This window comes from Aethalodelphis obliquidens, unplaced genomic scaffold (assembly GCF_003676395.1).
Source record: "Aethalodelphis obliquidens isolate GAN/ISIS:26980383/991018 unplaced genomic scaffold, ASM367639v1 scaffold114, whole genome shotgun sequence".
Classification (NCBI taxonomy): domain Eukaryota; kingdom Metazoa; phylum Chordata; class Mammalia; order Artiodactyla; family Delphinidae; genus Aethalodelphis; species Aethalodelphis obliquidens.
Window position 1 is genome coordinate 1042718 of NW_020838058.1, and position 20307 is coordinate 1063024.

The 20307-nt window shown below is 38.7% G+C and overlaps 1 protein-coding gene across 1 annotated transcript in view; it reads right to left on the reverse strand.

Moving 5' to 3' along the window:
* IL1RAPL2 (interleukin 1 receptor accessory protein like 2) overlaps positions 1–20307 on the reverse strand; it is a 1069064-nt gene that overhangs the window by 529460 nt on the left and 519297 nt on the right. The window contains exon 2 of the mRNA XM_027097515.1: positions 5552–5825. Coding sequence (XP_026953316.1) covers positions 5552–5825 — 274 coding nt within the window. The remainder of the gene's footprint in view (positions 1–5551; positions 5826–20307) is intronic.

Consider the following 20307-nt stretch of genomic DNA (forward strand, 5'->3'; position numbering starts at 1 on the left):
ATCTGGGCTGGAAGGTATACATGTTGAAGTTACCAGTGTGCAGATGGTATATAAAACTATAAGACTGTATAAACAGGTTATGGAGGGAGGGAGCATGGGTAGAGATGAAAAAACCTAAGGACCAAGCCCTAAGGGCCCTCTAACATTAAGAGGTCAGGGGGAATATGAGGGGTCAGCAAAGGAACTTCAGAAAGGATAACTGATGAAATAAGAGGAAAACTAAGAGGGTGTGATTCTCTGGAACTCAGGTAAAGGACATATCAAAAAGAAGGGATGATCAACTGTGCTAAATGTGCTGATCATGTAAAAAGTTTCCTTGCAATATGGCATAAAGCAAGTCCCATGACTGTTGACTGAAATATAAGACTTGTTTAATATATGCTACATAGGCACTTTTAAGTCAGGATCATTTAAGAGCCATCAAAATCAGGCAAAATTACAGTATACTTATACTTATTTCTTATTCTTTTTAATTATGAACATTTCAAATATATTCAAAAATAAAAAAATGTAATGAATCCTCATGTACTCATTGTACAGATTCAAAAATTAGCTATTGATACATACTACATTTCTTGTTTTGAATATCTCCAACTCCCCTCAATTCTTCTGGTAATGTTGTTTTGCTAGAGTAATAATCACTCAAATGTGATGAATAGCAAAGCAAATGTCATGCCTCAGAACTGTGTAAATGCATTAAAGAACCCTTTAGAATGAGTTTGTAAGGCAGTCAGATTTTGAGAACCTTATTTATTTCAATGATTACTAAAGACCAAAAATAGTTGGGTTATCTTCCTGTTTAAGAAGAGGGTTCCTTATTCCATTTACTTCATTGGAGAGGTAAATAGTCATGATAGTTTTGAACTTATGACTGATTCTCTGCACTTGGCCATCGTCATCCCCAAACACACAGGTTTCTGCAGATATTCAATTATATTTAATCACTCTTTTCAAAATCTGTGAATTCAATTCAGGATTATAGGAATACATCTATCTTCATCCACAGCTTAAGTCACCCCTTGTTCCAAGTTGTTGGGAAAGTGATATGGGGGATTTTGTCAGATAAGATTACTCTCATCATTTTTATTCTACTAAGTGCCTCAACTGAAAAGATTTGAGCGGAACGGGGAGTAGACAGTAATTCTTGGATTGGCACAGCTCTCAAAATATGACTCACTTCTCCACCATTCCTCTATCACTAACCCACCGACATGCTGAGAAATTCAAGTAATCACTCTTGAAACTGGCCAAAGAAAAACACAAAAATGAGTAACTGGCTACTGAAAGGTCACAAACAGTAAACCTTTCTTGCTGTGACTTAAATGGGTGGAGCATATTACTAAATATTTCATAACTGCATTTTTAACCACACTGAAATCCACAGAGTAACTTTTAATGAGGTCGATAAAGCATAGAAAAATCATTCCATAATTACCTTAAAATAGTATCAAATTTGGGATTTTAGGTGACATAGACATTGCCAAATTCAGAGCCTTTTTCACTATAGATGTCACTCTCTTGCCATTCTGAAAGAGATTTCTATATCTCTGAGTTGACAAAAGACGGTTGCATCCTTTAGAACAGTGATTCCCAAATATTTTTTCTCCTTACCAAGACACACATGAGGGATAATATTCAAAATTTCCCCCACCCCATCAGTCCCAATCGTTCCCTAAGACCTGCTGCACGAATAAAAGAGGTCGCCACCTATGCTTGCATCTAAGTCTCTGCTCAGTGGAATACCACTCTTTTCTCTTCTACTGATCTAGATGTGAGGTGAGAATTACTGACTTAGATGATATCTACAAAAAATACAAGTAAGGTCAATCTAATATATACTTGAAAGAGGGGGCCACCTATAGGAAAGGATTTCAGGGGCATTGGGAAATCCCCCTTGTGTATGAGGTATTACAAGGCTTTGTTTAAAAGCACAATAGGCTGTCAGCTGAGCGGGCCTAGAAGCAACAATTCCCCAGTAGCAAAGAGCACACCTAGCACCCAAATCTTGGTGCCTAATATCATTCTTCATTAAAAGGAATCAAGGGTCCTTGGGAAAATGGCTGACTCTAGGACTGGGGGCAGGGAATATATAAGATAAGCCTGGGGCTTCCCTGGTGGCGCAGTTGTTGAGAGTCTGCCTGCCGATGCAGGGGACACGGGTTCGTGCCCCGGTCCGGGAAGATCCCACAAGCCGTGGAGCAGCTGGGCCCGTGAGCCATGGCCGCTGAGCCTGCGCGTCCGGAGCCTGTGCTCCGCAACGGGAGAGACCACAACAGTGAGAGGCCCCTTTACCGCAAAAAAATAAAATAAAAAGATAAGCCTGGAACATCTTAGAGTGCTGAAATATAAGAAAATACTAAACAAACAAACAGACAACAACATAAAACAATGAGGAGATTATGTCAGAGGAACAGATGTACCAACTGAAAGAGCTCCCAGTGGTCAAAGGTGGATAAATTTGACCCAGAAAATACAATTGCATTGGATTATTACCCAATGTATAATATAAATATCCATGAGTCCATTGTGATATAAATAAATGATTGAATAAATAAATAAATGGGAGAAAAAACCAAATATCTCATGCAGAAGAATTCTAAATAATTTTATGTAGATACTTTGGTCTTAATGAAGTGGAGCATAACTACCACTCCTTATGTATGGACTGTGAATAACTACTTTCTTCCAAAGAGGGCAATTTGAAAAGGGAGTGAAGAAAGAACAACTTTATAGTGGAGAAAGACAAATACTATCTTGAGCCAGCTGATCAATATCAACAATGGAAAAGCATACTGATACTCCACATCCTTGTTATGATGTGATGAAAATAGTATTGTATCTCTGTGTTCTTTCTCCCCAAAACACATAACCCCAGTATAAACATGAAAAAAAAAATCTCAATTGAGGGACATTCTACAAAATATCTGAATAGTACTACTCAAACTGTCAAGGTCATCAGAAACAAGGAGAGTCTGAGAAACCACCACGGCCAAAAGGAGCTTAAGGAGACACGAAGATCAAATGCAAGGTGGGGTATCCCAGATGGAATCCTGGAACAGAAAAAGGGCATTAAGGAAAATCTGAGGAAGGCTGAATAAAATGTGGACTTTAGTTAATAATGATGTATCACTATTGGTTCATTAGTTGTAACAAGTGTATCACAGTCATGGAAAATGTTAATAGTAGGGGAATATGGGTGTAGGGTATACAGGAACTTTCTGTACTATCTTTGCAATAATTCTGTAAATCTAAAACTGTTCTAAAATTTAGAAGTGTATTTAAAAGCAAATTGGGAGTTTTAATTGCAGCACTTTTTATAGGGACAAAAGCACTGGAAACAAAGTATATGCACATCAATAATGAAATGATTGACTAAATTGTGGTATCATAGACTATTAAACAACACCGAATATTATGTACTTAAAAGGATGAGTGAGCTCTCTATCAATTGACTTGTAAATATTTCCACTATGTATTTTTAATAAGGAGAGAAAATGCATGGAAATATGTAACTCTCTTTTTATTTTGTAAAACAGTGAGGAGAAATCCGCATGTAGATATGCTTGTATAATTAAAAGAATAAGGGGAAGGTATGCAAGGATACACACTATATTGTTAGCATTTCTCAGGGTAGGGGAATGGGTGAGAGGAGAGGAAGGAAGAAAGGAGAGATAGCCAGACTGGGGAAATAAGCAGGGCAGGGGAAGTAAGCAGTAATTAATTCAATAATTCATTATAAGTATAGCACCTGTATATAGTAGGCTGATGCTCTACAAATAAAATTTTAAATTTGTGAAAACAAAACAAACAGAGCAAATGGAATAGGGGGAGGAAAAGAGATCTATTTTAGATTGGCAGGATTTAGTGAAGGTGGGAATGAAGAGGGTGTAAGCAGGGAGAGAGTAGCAGCACTGTAAAGAACAGAGTGTCAGACAGTGGAACCGAATTACACCCACTTCTCATTTCTGCCAAGAGCTGTCCAAGGAGGTGAAAATACTGACTATTGCTAAGGGTGTGATCAGAATGATTGCTATTTTTGCCAATATCCTGGGGCTTTTGCCCACCGCAAAGAGACTAAACTTGCTCCCCCAACACTTCCTCCCAATATACATACAAAAGTGATTCTTAGAGCATCAAGAAGGTTCTCTATTTATATACCACCTTGTTCTCCTGCCCTTTTGAACAATGAGGCCACACCAGGGGCTTCCAAGTGCTCTTGATGAAGAGGTGACATAGCTTTGGCATCAGACAAAGTCCACAGGAAACAAAAATGGAAGGGTCTGCATTTCCAAGAAGGTAAAATCAAACAGTAGAGTGCAGGTTCCTGGTGAGCAAGATCAGACACTTCTAAAATGGCAGTACTGAAGAGTGGTTTAAAGGTCACCTCAGCTACTTACTTCAACACCTAATGCAGTCTCTATCTGAGATTTGAGATCCTGACACTGGGATGGAGGGGGGAGGAAGGACATACTGTGGAATCACTGGGGATAAAACAGACTACTTTTCACTGTAAACTTCTTGCAAGTAGGAACTGTGTCTGTGGTATCTTCCCAGAATAGTATATAGGAACACAGGATGACCATGTGCTTATAGGGTCCCATGTTGAATATTTAGATACAGTAGCCTCAAATTCACATTGTAAATCCCATGAAGAATTTCACCAGAAGCATTTGAAGCTATTTTCCATCAATAAGAAAGGAAAGACCCTGACCTAAATGATACTTTAGGTCATTTTCATAGCCAGATATGCGAAAACAATTTTTAATACAGATCTTCCTGTACTAACAATTGGGGTTATGTCCCAATAAACCCATAGTAAGCTGAAAATATCTTAAGTCAAAAATGCATTTAATACACCTAACCTACCGAACATCATAGCTTAGCCTAGCCTACCTTAAATGTGGTCAGAACACTTACATTAGCCTGCAGTTGGGCAAAATTATCTAATTCAAAGTCTATTTTATAATGAAGTATGCATATTTCATGTAATTGATTGAATACTGTACTAAAAGTGAGAAATGGAATGGTTGTATGGGGACAGAGTGATTTTAAGTGTATCAGTTGTTTACCTCATGATCACTTGGCTGACTGGGAGCTGCAGCTTACTGCCTGCCACTGCCCAGCATTATGAGATAATATCATACCGCATATTGCTAGCCTGGAAAAAGTTCAAAATCCAAAGTGAGGTTTCTACTGAATGTGTGTCACTTTTGCACCATTGTAAAGTTGCAAAATTCTAAGTCCAACCATAATTAAGTCAGGGACCATCTATATAAGACCCTGGGGCAGGGGTGGAGTTGGTAAATAAATGAATCACAAAATTTTCTGAATTAAATGAGAATACATAGTAAATGGGAATCTTATGAAAATGTGATAAGAACTTGCTATAGTTTTCCCATAAATAATTAGAATTGAATTTATTGAAGCTCCACATGCACTGCAGCCTTTCAAGAATATATCCACTGTATAACATGAGGCACACCCATACACACTCCAGTCCCAAAGCAAGACTACCACCCGTGACATTGAGCAGTTTTCACACAGCACTTACCTTAAAACACAAGTGTAGAATCCACTGTCTTGCGCCTCAGCTGAGTGAAACCATATTGAATCTTCCTCTTTGCTCATCCTGACCTCTGAAAAGATGATGGGCTCTTCCAAATCACCTTTGTTTTTGTACCACATCAGCCTGAGCCCAGTGCTCTGGGCCATGCTATAGTTGGTACGAATGTAACTGTAGAAAAGGGCACATTTCACTCGGACTGGTTCACCTGCCAAAGCCATATATGTCTTGAGATCCACTGACCAGTCAATGCAGCCATCCACTGAAAGAAAACCAGATTGGGCATGAGATGCAGTGAGCATTGTTGACAATAATGAGAAGAGCAACAATTATTGCCAACACGTACTGAGGACTTGCTATGAGCTAGACACTGAGTCACATGCTTTACATAGATTACCTCATTCAGTCTTCCCAGTGATCCTATGAGATAGATCAGTATCCTCCTTAGACCTGGGCAAGCAGGATTCCTGCCCTAGCCCTGTGCCTTTGGGGTATTTCCAGTCCTCTGCAGTAAACTTTGGGTTGACTAGATCTTCCAAGGAGTTCCAGCACTCACACCTATGGGGTTTTCCTGGGGCCCCACAGATAGATATCAATTCCAGTGGATCACTCCTGCCAATCACGAGGCATCCGCTTAATAGAATTTTGTGAGATTGGATGGCTACAATGACACTGACATGTTGATTTTTGGCGACTCAAATTGTTTATATAGACAGGAGCCCCACAAAACAAAGATTTCCTTAGGACCCATATAGAGCCTAGGAGCAGTCCTGAGATTGACCCTTTTATTATTCTTATGTTATAGATGAGAAAACTGAGACTCAGAAAAGTTCAGCAACTTTGCCTATGGACACAGAGCTAATAAGTGGTGGAAAACCAGTCTCTGATTCCCAAGACTCTGTTCTTAACCACTATCCTATACTGCCTCTGCCTGTAATTGTGACAGGAACCATTGTTTTATTTATTTGCCTTTGAGAAAGTAGATGCCTGGGTTGGAAGCAGTGGATACCTAAAATGATTATTTGCCATTATCTACATGACAGTTTTCCATGGTATGACCTACTAATAGCAGATATTTAATCACACTTCAGTTTCTTTTTATACCCTTAGATCTCCCTTGCTGCTCAGCTGGTGTACGCTCATGGGAATATATTATATTAATGTCAGGTTTAATCAAATAATATTAGGTGGGTAAATCTACCATTAAAGAAAGACATATACAATAAATTCTCTCTTTTCCAGAAGGGTTGGAAATGAGACACTGTGGCTAATTTTATATGCTAATTTTATATGCTAATCAATACAATTAGCATAGTTATTCTACCTCCAATTGCTGATTTTCAAAGAATTTCATCAAATTGTGCTACATTATATTACTTGATTACCCTTTATAAAATAATCCTTTCATAAACTCTATAAACACTGTCATTTTAAAATTATATGTTTCGCTTATCATTTTGTGAACTGATCTGCTTCCTTTTTTAGATGTTGAGAACTCTGCAACCCAGTGTGTTTATCTTTTAACCTCAGTTGACAGGAAGCTCAGAGCTAAATGCAATGCTCAAGTGAAATAACTATCTTACCTCAGGATTTTGCTTTCTCTACATAAGGGGTTCTTGACCTGGGGTTCAAGGACACCCAGGGGCAGAGTGCCTGGATAGACTTCAAGGTTGTGCCTATTTGCATAGCTATACTTTTCTGAAGAGATGTTCCACAGCTCTTTATCAGATCTTCAAAGGGGTCTATGGCCCAAGAAAGTTTTTGAACTCTGTGGTTTCTGATGTCTCTTTGTGACTTCATTTTTCACTGCCTTGCTGCATAGGAGCTTTTATTATAAGTTGCCTCAAATCCTCTTATAGTATGTGAAGTATTCATTAGAAATAAATCAATAACCAAATAAATAACTCATCCTAAATTTATAATGAAGGGCATTTGAACTTTGAGTACTCACAGGGCACCAGATTCATCACTATGAATTTTGATGACCATTGTGCACTGCTGAAGTCAAGAAGGTACAACTGAATTGGACTAAGTACGTACTGATATCTGGCTATCTCTTGGGGGGCTTTTTTATTCACTCCCAAGTATCAGTTGTTTACCTGTCATTTGTCATTCTCACAACTGTCAAGAACAGAGAGGGGGAAATCTGCATTCGTTAAACTTTCTGGGTCATGGTAAATTACTGATGATACATCTCTGTATTAAATGCAATTTTAATATTTATTGTTTTATCATCTTTAAATTAATTTTATATTATTCCTTTTTAAGGATTATTTGTGATACTGTTCCCATGCATTAACACAACTGAGAGGAAACTGTTTTTTTTTGAGAATATATTTTTTCTCATAGCTTTATTTTAAAAGTTTGTTAATAGAAAGAAAATATGGGGATAAATTTTTTTTAAACTCCTTAATATTCCAGTTTTTGTTTTCTCCAACCCTAAGATGCACAGCAAGTGTTTCTGAATTAACAAATTTGTCTTGGTGAAGTAGTTTCAAACCTCTATAACTACCTACTTGTTAGAAAAAAAAATCTGGAATTTTTTTTCATTTGCACACTAAATCCCTTTAGTTACTTCCTCTAAACAATCTGTTGCATAATCTACACCTGTACAATGTTTAACAGGCTGGTTTGTCCCATTAGTGACAGGACATGGCTGGTATAGAAAATAATCAAAAATCTGCTCCTGGGACACAACCATCATGTTCAAAGGCAGTTGAAGACATTTAACTGCCATTACAACTAGCTTTGTCATACGGACCTTGCGAGTACACTGAGAATTCATTTCCTTCTAAGTACTAGCTGAGCAAAATGTATTTGACTTAATAAATTTATGGTTCCTTTTCTTCTGTTCCCTTGCTTTAGGTAGCAGAGAGGGAATCTTTAGTTATAGTCAATAGACAGAGAATAGATATTCAATAATAAGGACAACAAATTCCAAACGTTATTCCTTTATTCTTTTCTCTTAGTATAGTCATACCTCAGTATCTGCAGGGGATTGGTTTCAGGACCCCCATGGATATTAACACCTGTGAATGCTCAAGTGCCTTATATAAAATGACTTAGTAGTAGCATATAACCCACATATACCTTCTGATATACTTCAAATCATCTCTAGATTACTTATAATAGCTAATACAATGTAAATGTGATGTAGTTGTAAATCAATGTAAAAGTTGCCAGTGTGAAGCAAATTCAAGTTTTTCTTTGTGGAACTTTCTGCAAATTTAAAAAATATTTTCCATCCACGGTTGGTTGAATCCAAGGATGTAGAACCTGCGAATACGGGCAGGGTTGGGGGCGACTGTACTCACAATACAGGTTACAATATAACATATCTCAAGAGACCTCAGGCGATTTTCCCAAAAAAAGTAGACAAAGTGTATGATCCATGAAGGCCCATCTGACACCGAATATTTTCCCATGCTGAACTTTACTCATGGGAAATCCATTCCCATGAGTAAAGGCCTTGTAGCCTTATATCTAGAGAGTATAGGACCACTACTAGATTCCAGCAAGGTGGTATGATTTGTTTTTAATGGATTGCTATTCCTAGGAAAACCAACAGAGAGAGAGGCAAGATGGGATGAAGTACTACAATGTGGTGCATTTATCTTTAGACTTGGGACTGATGAAACAACTAAAAAGGGCCTACTGAGGTAAGAGGCCTGGAAACTCAGGTGGCAAGGGAACATGATGGGATTGAAACCTTGAGGTTAAGAGGGAAGGTTAAGAGAAAGCAAAGGGAAAGAGATATGGGAACATATGTATATGTATAACTGATTCACTTTGTTATAAAGCAGAAACTAACACACCATTGTAAAGCAATTATACTCCAATAAAGATGTTAAAAAAAAGAGAGAAAGCATGAGAGGGTCACAAAAAGGCAGGAAGAGGAGAAGGCTCACATAAAACTCAATTTGCCAAGGGCCATTCCAGGGATCAAAGATGGTGCCATCAGAAGTCACCAGTAAAACTCACATTTCTGTCATGAGAAGGAGTTTGTAATACATGCCACACGTTCAGAGCCCTATGCACTTTGACACTCCAGATATATTTGGCAAATAGGTGAATGAATAGATCTGTGATGCAGGTGACAAGGGAGCACGCTATGGCCAGGTTGGGGACATAATGGAACTGAGTAGCCCACAGAGGAAGCCTACCTGCAAACTTGACCTTATCAGCAAGGCCTCTCATTCACAGAGGGATCCAGCCCTATTCTGTTCACAACTCCAGTCGCACCTGTGTAGGTTTGCCCCCAAAAGACTTCTAAGAAAAGTGGTTTCTGGACAGATTGGCTTCTCCCACAGGTGGTTTGATAACTACGTTTCACTAACCAGCCACAAGTGTAAATAGAGGCACTGTAAGAAGGAAAATGGTTTCCCCCCAAAAAAACATCAACGTTCTGCAGTTGGATTGAAATTTGCTACAGAACAAACCCATCAAAAGCATCACTGAATGCATGCCTGTCCTCTGCTTCACAATTTCTCAGTATGGCTATAAATATTCCCATCATTCCATTAAAAAATACCTATTTCTAAATTATCCATTCCCTGTTCACTCTTGAGTCTTGTTATGAACAGCAATTCAAGTATTTAAAGAACAATTGTGTTTCTCTAGATGCTCATCTCTGTTCCCTTGATTTAGGTTTCCGTAAGGCTTAAAATCATTACTCTTAGTTTGGTCTTGTTGGTAGAAATGCTTTGATATCTGAGCTATACAAAACAATTACAATGCAGCAAAGAAAGCCACTTCTTTAAAACGTAGGTCTCTATTTTAATCATTTTCATTTCAAACTGCAAAACAAGTGTATGCTTAAGGAGTTTGACATGAAGATTCAAAAAAAAAGGAGCATATGAAACATATAAAGGGACATGCCAATGTCCACGCAATTTATTTTACCAAGAGGAGATTCCTAGGGGTAAAACTAATGCAGTATCCTGGAAAGTGCCCTGGGTGACCAAAGCAAACCTATTTAGCCTGCTTATAGACAAGCCTTGGCTTCCTCCTCAATGCATCTGGAAAAGCAAATCCTGTCACACCTATCTGCTGTGAAAACAAAGTCCTGAGAAAAGTTTTTAATCCCTAGAAGAGGATAAGATGTTATTATCAACAACAATAATTATATTATTTTAGAAAAAAAAGAATATTGCATGCAGTAAAATTACAAGCTCTAATGGCTATGTACATTACAGTTTTTATTGGGGGATAGGATATATAGGTATGCATAGGATTGCCAATTTTGGATTTTTGCCCCAAACTGGGAATCTCTTTAGGTAAAATGGCTAATTAGCATATGAAAATATGCAATCTCCAGATATCTTGATAATGTTCACTACAACTTAAGTCCTTTGCCTGAGATGTACATCCAATATTAGTTTATTATATGTTATTGATTAATAAATTGATTTGTTAAACCAGGTGTTTTCTGGTAACTATGTCAGCTGTATATATCCCATTCTTTTTTTTTTTTTTGCTTTTTAAAAAATCAGGTTTACTGAGATATATTTTACATACAATGAAATCCATCCTCCTTAGCTGTACTGTCCTATGAGTTTTTTTTTTTTTACATCTTTATTGGAGTATAATTGCTTTACAATGGTGTGTTGGTTTCTGCTTTATAATAAAGTGAATCAGTTATACATATACATATGTTCCCATATCTCTTGCCTCTTGCGTCTCCCTCCCTCCCACCTTCCCTATCCCACCCTTCCAGGCGGCCACAAAGCACCGAGGTGATCCCCCTGTGCTATGCGGCTGCACACAGACCTCCTAGAGAATGGACTTGAGGATATGGCGAGCGGGAAGGGTAAGCTGTGACAAAGCGAGAGAGAGGCATGAACATATATACACTGCCAAACGTAAGGTAGATAGCTAGTGGGAAGCAGTCGCATATCCCATTCATTTTTATGGCCAGCTCTCCTGTTTGTGAATCAACGGGGCAATTGTTGGGGGCAATTCATCAAAATACCACTAGAGGGCGGGCTGCACAAGTTTTTGTGTAGCACGGTAGATTTTCCCCACCTAATTTCTAAAAATAAGGATTTGCTATCTGCCAATCACTGGTTGTGAGGAGGGATCACAGCAACCTCTGGGAATGCGTCCTTGGGGGTGGGTGATAGGGGGAGCCAAAAGTTGAGCATGTAGCTAAGGTCTTGCTCAAATTGGATGACCAGGTTACATATGCCAGGTAAATGACCCAGCTTAGAAAGGTGCAACAGCAGCTACTGGCATTCATTGAGCCCTCAGTACAAAACAGGTAGGTACTGTGACAGGTGCTTTGCATGTAGTTTTCTCATTTCATTATCATGTCAACTCCAGGAGGTAGGGACTCTTGCTCTTCTAATTTTACTGAGGAGAAAAGAAAAGCTCAGAGACTTTAAGTGACTTGCTCAAGATCACTCAGGTTGTGATGGCAGAATTTGGACCCCAATGCAGGTGAGTTAAACTCCAGAACCTACGTTCTTAACCACTGTGTGTTCTATATACTGCCTTCTATACTCCTCATCCCAGTCCATGAGACATCAAAATATTAAAATTTGCTTGGTGCTAATCAAAATTGTCATATGTATTCCAATAGCACATGCCTGTTCAGTAGAGCGGACCTTTCCAGCTGAGTAATAGTCTGTCCCTAAATAATAACCATTGTGGGAATAATAACCATCAAATAATGTATGCCAATTATTTACCTCTGAATTATACAGTTTTTACAGAGTAATGAATTATTAATAATCTGTGTACTTGATTTAACCTCTGAAGATCAGTCCTAAAACTTGGATAAATTTTATCTGACCCATATTGACTCATTTAAAATTAAATATCTAAGGATGATCACCCAATTCCTAACATTACAGCCTAGAAATAGAGTTCTATGTTTAATATTTGTACTTATTATGTATTATGCCTATTGAATACATTACTCTCCTTATTTCTAATATTTTAATGTGGGAGTTGTACACCCTCTGTTTCTCTCTCAGCTCTCCTTCAAACACATGCCTAAAGACAAAATTCTTTTTATTTATATGCATCACAGTGTACGCCGTCTGCCTCTAGTGGGCAGCCTCCGAGCACAAAAAGTCAAACTCCCTAAGAAGTGAGTGGCCTGTGCCCCAGCTGCTGGACATATGCCTTCATGCCCCCAGCCTAGAAATATGGACAGAGTTGTTTCGTCATTTTTAAAATAAAGTTCTGACAGTGGGAAAATTTTCTTGATTTTTAAAATTTCATCCGCACATCCGTATCTATCAATAGAGAAAATATCCCCCACTCCAGCTCTATAAATACAATGAATGATTATTGCTTCAGATTTTAAAAAGCAGTTTTACATTTTTTATGGATTGGATTATACGCTTTCCTTTCACTCTTTTACCCCCCACTATTCGTCAATGGGAAAGTTCTGCCTAAATGAAGTCCTTCATCTCATTTCAACCCAGTTATCACACTTAATAATGGGCTGTCAACCATCTTCCTTACACTTTCATTACAGAATCTGTACTATGCTTTGTCAAGATCATTCCTTCAATCTTTATCCCAAATGAGAGCCTCAATTATGTTCTGGAGGTGTGGCCACGTGAGGCATTACAACCAACTCTTCAACTCCTGATTACCTCAGGCCTGATAAGCCTCCTTGGGTATTACCCACTAGCCTGAAGCTCTTCTCAAATGCACTGATGTTAATTTGAAGGCTGCAGCTGCAAATGTATCTGTGGGAGACAGGATATCAGTACTGCCCACCAACCCCTCTAGCCGACTTTCTGCTACTCTCTCAAATCCAGGATGCTTGCCAGTGAGCTTATCTCCAATGCCAAATCTTCTCTGTCTCTCATGTTCAGTCATCCAAGCCAAAACTTTTGGAAGCCATCCCTGAATCTTGTTTTCCATTCTAGTCTGTTCTTTAAACTGCTACCAAGGTGATGTTTCTGATGTACAAGACCATGTCCCTTTACCACTCAAAACCTGCAGTGGCTCCTGGTATGCAAATCCCTAAGCCTAGCTCCCCTGTCACACCAGCGACTGCCTGTCTTTCCTGTCCCCACACAGCTCTTCACACACCGTACCCTTCAGTAAATACTCACCACTCCCGGACATGTCATTCACTTCTCTGCCATTGTTCTCTGGTTCCTTCCACTTTGCCTCTGTGCCTATCAATTGAGATTCTACTTATCTTCCAAGACAGCTTCAAATGCCACGTCGTCCAAAAAACTGCACTTCACTGCCCTGTGTGAATTCTTTCCCCTGCAGTGCTCTGACCACATGTTTGTCTACAGATCTCCTTCCCAGTTAGATGGGTGCCTCATTTCCTTTGTATCTCTAGGACAAGGCCCAATGCATTGTACATAGTAGGCACTAATTAAATCTTTATGGGATGAAATTGTGTGGGGATTTTCCCCCCAAAAATTCACTAATAATCAGAAGTTGTTTGCATTTGTCAACCTTAAGATTCCTCCTACTGCTTCCCACCAGAGCAGGGATGCATCCAAACTCTGATAGGAATGCTAGGAGCCAGGCTCCAAGGTACAAAATGTGTTCACAATAACAAATGATTGCTATTTTCCCATTAGCTAGCATCACAACAAACAGGAATCACAAAACAAACTCACTGCCATATCCCTGCTCCAGAACTCATGATTCTATGGTAAGTCGATCAAAATCACCAAGTCTATCACCCAAGCCCTTTCAAATCAGGCCTCATCCTATCAAAATGGCTGCCTATCACTTTCCAAGAGAAATGTTCTTGAACCGGGCCTCCTCCCTCACAGAGCTACCCTAACCCTCCTTGTTAGGAAGCAGTTATGTTGTGGGCCCTTGCCCATTCAACTCTTTCCTGTCTCCACCCTCATACCACTTCTCCCACTTTCCATGCCTCTCCCAAACCAAATCTTAGTCAAGTCCTGAGCTTAATTTACCTAGGTGTCAAGTTAGAAACGGCAGCTTGGTTTTCCAACCATATTGACTAGCACATTAGTCAAGGTCAGAGACTTCTCATGTTTTTTTTTTTTTTTTTTTGGTTCGGTTTTTTCTTTTCATCTCTCCTCAAACACCTCCCAGACCAGACATTTAGTAGGTCTTACTAAATATAGGTTGATATATCCTCATCTCATGAGACTTCGCTTAATTAAGTACTATTAGAGTGAACTGCTTTGGTTAATTCATTTTTGCATTAGCTGAAGTTTAACCTTTGGATTGTTGAAGATCTTTTTCTGAAAAGTCCGAATCCATTTTTTTGCCTAAGTAGAGAATCGTGATGAGAATAAAATTTTCTGGATTGACTAAGGATTTGTCAGGTCCTTAGGGTCATCACCCTAGATCTTGATGCCAAGACAGTATAAGAATAGAGCCTGGCGGTGTGAAAAGAGCATAGAGCTAGCTGGGGATCTGAAACCCTGGGTTTACATTCCACCTCTGCCTCCTCAAGGAGATACGTGACTTTGGGAAGTCAGTGTCTACTCCCAAAAGAAATGAAGACATTAAACTAGACAAGTTCTAACCCAGCACCAAGAAAACAGATTATATGATGGTTGCTGAGGTCTTTGGTCAAGAAGACCAGCTGCATATGTGCTAAATTGGAAAATCTCTCCCTGGCAATCTTCATTTTTTTCTCTCTTAATTTCAAAGTTACACAGAAATAAAAAGAGTACTATTACAAACTCCCATGATCTCAGCATCCAAAGTTAATAATGTTAACTTTTTTCCAATTTGCTTTCAGTAGCTTTGTTTTATTAAAGAAATAAAGCATTGCAGATATAGCTAATGTCCCCTTTTAACCACCATACACAGTCCCATCCTTATCTCAAAACCCTGCCTGGATGTAACCACTATTCTTTCCAACTTTTAGACTCTTACATACATAGGTGGATACCCTGAAGAAAAAATATTGTAGGGATTAAAAGTTTATCTTACAATAGGGAGCAGAGGTGGGAATAAAAGCCTGTTAACGGAGGGCTCTTATGAGGTGGGTTCTAGTCAACTGAGGTCTAAGAGAGTATACTTACAGCTGCGCACACACTCCACACATGTGCCACCTGCACCTCTAACACACAGAGTCTGAGTGGGGACCAACCTCAGAGTCTACAGGGGTTTTCTGCCTGAAGTTAGTTGTTTCCACACCATGTGTGGCCACACAGATTTCAGGATGAGATCTCTGGTCCTGTTGGAGTTCTGCTCTGTTGTGGGCAGTGTTCTGATTCACGGAAGAGACACAACTGTTATTCATCAAATAGCCAGGCTCTAGAAGTTAGAGGCATGAGGCAGGGTCCACATCATATGTTCTACACTCAACTGCCTCTATTTTAAATCAAATTCTGGGTCAACTAGGATATACAGACTCCAAATAAGTGCCCAATAGGGCTTACTCTTATTCTTTAGATAACTTATTTCCCTCTCCATTTCTAAGTTTAGCACACCATTCAGCTACCATAAACCCCTCCTCTTTTTTTTTTCACATCTTTATTGGAGTATAATTGCTTTACAATGGTGTGTTAGTTTCTGCTGTATCACAAAGTGAATCAGCTATACACATACATATATCCCCATATCTCCTCCCTCTTGCGCCTCTCTCCCACCCTCCCTATCCCACCCCTCTAGGTGGTCACCAAGCACCGAGCTGATCTCCCTGTGCTCTGCGGCTGCTTCCCACTAGCTATCTATTTTACATTGGGTAGTGTATATATGCCCATGCCACTCTGTCACTGCATCCCAGCTTACCCTTCCCCCTCCCCATGTCCTCAAGTCCATTCTCTACGTCTGCGTCTTTACTCCTGTCCTGCCCCCAGGTTCTTCAGAACTTTTTTTTTTTTTAGATTCCATATATATGTGTTAGCATACGGTAGTTGTTTTTCTCTTTCTGACTTACTTTACTCTGCATGACAGACTCTAGGTCCATCCACCTCACTACAGAAAACTCAATTTCTAAACCCGTCCTCTTAACAAACAGTGGAAGCCCTCTCCAGGCTCTGACTATCAGGGGACTGTGAAGATTAAATACATTAATGTACTTCAAGTCCTTAGAACTAGAACAAACGGTGCCTTGCACACATACAATGATCAGTAAATATTTCCTTTACTACCTCAACTACTACTATTTCTTCTTTTAATTATATATCTATTTTTTAAATTATTCTATTGTACTTCTCAAGTCTTTACATACAACAATGTGCATTATTTCAATGAAAATTGTCTTTTACACCATCTTTATATTAAAGTTAGGCCATTAAAATGTTTTATAATTAAATTTGTTTTTCAAATTTGGGGCATAGGTAAGTCATATTACTTATAAATTTCATTTCAGGACAGTAAAGGGCCATTAAGTAATATTTTAGCATGATATATATGTTTCAATATTAACTGTATATAATAGTATAGAGTAATATGTGTGTATCACTCTACACTATTATAATATGTATACTTGCTATATTATAACAATATTATATTATTGAAGACTGCATATATTTATATGTATATATTATATATACATTTACTCTATTACAGATTGCTTATCATAGTTTATAAATTTGCATATGTTTATGTGTTTATTTTAAGTTTATATAGTTATATAATGTGTATTTATAATATAAAATAAATTGTTGTAACTAAATATATATAATTATATTTATATGTTTACTATAATAGGTTGAATCATATGAAATTGCTGCTTAAGTCAAAAAGATCAAATACTGGGACTTCCCTGGTGGTGCAGTGGTTAAGAATCCGCCTGCCAATGCAGGGAACATGTGTTCGAGCCCTGGTCTGGGAAGATCCCACATGCCGCGGAGCAACTAAGCCCGTGCGCCACAACTACTGAGCCTGCGCTCTAGAGCCCATGTGCCACAACTATTGAAGCCTGCGTGCCTAGAGCTCGTGCTCTGCAATAAGAGAAGCCACCGTAATGAGAAGCCCGTGCACAGCAACGAAGAGTAGCCCCTGCTCACTGCAACTAGAGACAGCTTGCACGCAGCAACAAAGACCTAATGCAGCCAAAAATAAATTTATAAAAAAAGACCAAATATTGACAACTTCATGTGATTCATCCTAATATATATCTTATATAAGATGTCATAAATTCAAATAAATGTTTGTTATATAAAATTGCAACTATCCTCAAAAGGGAGAGTAGAACCAGATAGAGTTGAGAACTACTCTGTTAGTTGCTTAATATTGTTATTATTTGTCATTACAAACTGGTCCATGCTAGGGTCCTTCAGATAGTTCATAAAATCAGCAGAGCTTCTTTTAAATCCAGGCCTTTGCAATGTCTGTGCCCTATGCCTAGTACACTGTTCCCTCAGACACCCACATGGCTCACTGACTACCAACCTCCTTCACTTATCTGTTCAAATAATTTCGGGGTGAGGAGAATTTACTGATTCCATGATTGATCAGACAAAGGAATGTGTAGCTTGATAACCTCCTCCAACTCACTTCATCTCCAGAAGAACCTTCCAGACCCTGAGCATTTCCTTTCCTTCCCCCATCTCCCAAGTGCATCTGATCCCTATCTACTTGCAAAAGAGTTTGTGGTCTGTACTGTGAACCCCCGCCTCCCCCAGGTAGGTGTCCAGGAAAGGAGGAAGGGTGGTAATGGAAGGGGGAAGCAGTTTTTCCTCTCTGTCTCTACCCAGTTGTTCCCCGCACCCCCAGTCTGGTCCTCCAATCCACCTCTGTGGCTGGGGGCAGTGGCAGCCTTGGGGCACCTGGAAGTGCCCATTTGTGGGTTAGTCCACGTGGCCTTGAGGAGGAAATGTCCATGGCTTTGGTTCCATGGAGTGCCACTCCTCAGTGACTACAAGAGGATAGCACTTTCTGGGGAGAGATGCAGAGGGGCACTGTGAGCTGAGGGGACGCTGGCAGGGTGTCAAAACCGGTGCCTGCACTCCAAGTGACTGGGAGGTACTGTGCAGTGCAGGTACTTACCTATAGCATTGATATGGCCTAGGTGGTGCTCAAGGAGGTGCCACCCACTGTGGAGCTGGCCCTGCCTTCCCTGCCAGGGAAATAGCCAAGCTCAAAGGATTTTCTGGGTTCCTGGGTAGACTGTACCTGCAAAGTGTTAGCACCATTATCATAGTTTCACTACCTAGGATGCTGGTCTTTGCCTCCCAGAAATGGGTATGGTTACAGGACAGCCCACAATGTTGCTATATGCATTTAGGTTAACATTAGAGGATTAATATACGTCTCAGTGTACGGGTACTGATTGTCCCCAGGGTAAAAGGGGCATAATTATTGCATATCCATATTATTATTTATAATTCTACAATATTATAATGTTATAATATTACCCAGGACGCACCACCAGGGAGGCTTGTGTTATGCTTTACTTGCTGTTAACTGGAGAAAATTACTGTGCATTATTATTATTCGTGTTTACATTATTGTAAATTACTTATATTATTTAATTATTTTACCTTTATAATACCCATTATTATAATTAAGGTCATAATTAAATGATTATATCATTAGTCATTATAATGATTAATAGTAATAGTAATACAATCACGATTGTATTACTATGTATACCATAATTGTATTAAGTATTACAAGTATTATAGTAAGTGTAACACAGGTTAATAATTTAGTAATAAATATAATTAGTAATAAATTAATTCTGTACTGCTAAGAAACCCTGCTGTTCCACATTGCTAAGAAACCTTTTATCTCATCAGAATCAGGATAACTGAGGTACAGCATTAATGCAGTTACTTGCATTATTGTGATATTTTTAAAACACTATAGTAACTACCACTCCTGGTAATGCTGGTGTGGTGTTTTCTTCTCTGGGAAATGGCATAATTATATCATGTGGTTAATGTTGTTATTGCTGTTGTTGTTGTTTTTATTATCACTAATGTTATTTTATCATATATCCTAATGATGGACACTAATATACAAATAATGGTATTATCTGTTCCTGTCTGTGAAATGGAAATGATTTTGGAATATTGATAATTTACATTCTATTGATATTATAGTCATAATTAATACCACTACTGAGAATCTTGGCATGCATCTGTAAAATGGACATAATTTTGAGGCATCATTGATACTGATATTATTTGCATTTACATTAGTGCTAGAGTCACAATTACTATTAGGAATGAGTATTTCTTGTAAACTATGGAGAAATTCACACCTCAGAGGGTTTTTGTCAGACTTAAATGACTTTGAACTTGGTACACAGTAGTAAGGATAATAATATTAGTAATAGGAGAGTTTAACTCCTTACTGTGTATCAGGTACTGCTTTAAGCACTTTACATGCATTGACTCATTTAGTTGTCACAACAACCTTATAAGTAAGATAGGTATTATAGATATGACCAGTTTACATCTGTGCAAACTGGGACTCAGAGAGGTTAAATGTCTTGCCTGAGATTCCACAGCCAGTTTGAGTCCATGTTCCATTCTTTTAACCACTACTACTCTCTTGGGTATTAATGGGAATAATTATCATATGTAACTAATAATTTTAGGCAAGTTATAATCTTATTATTATGATGTATCAGACAAGAATGAGGATTTCTTTCTTTTTCATCATAAAATGGTCACAGGCACAGGCAGTGGCTAGTGTTGGAGGTTCTAATGTTGGGGATCCAGGCAGGTGTGGGATGACCAGTATAAAGAGGGGCTGAATCTCTCCCTCCTGATGTTGTCAGGAGACTCATTTAAAGTAGCTCAAGCCAAAAGTACCTAGTAGAGTGTTGGTGCACAATAAATGCTTCTCAAAAATTTGTTACTCCTTCATTATAG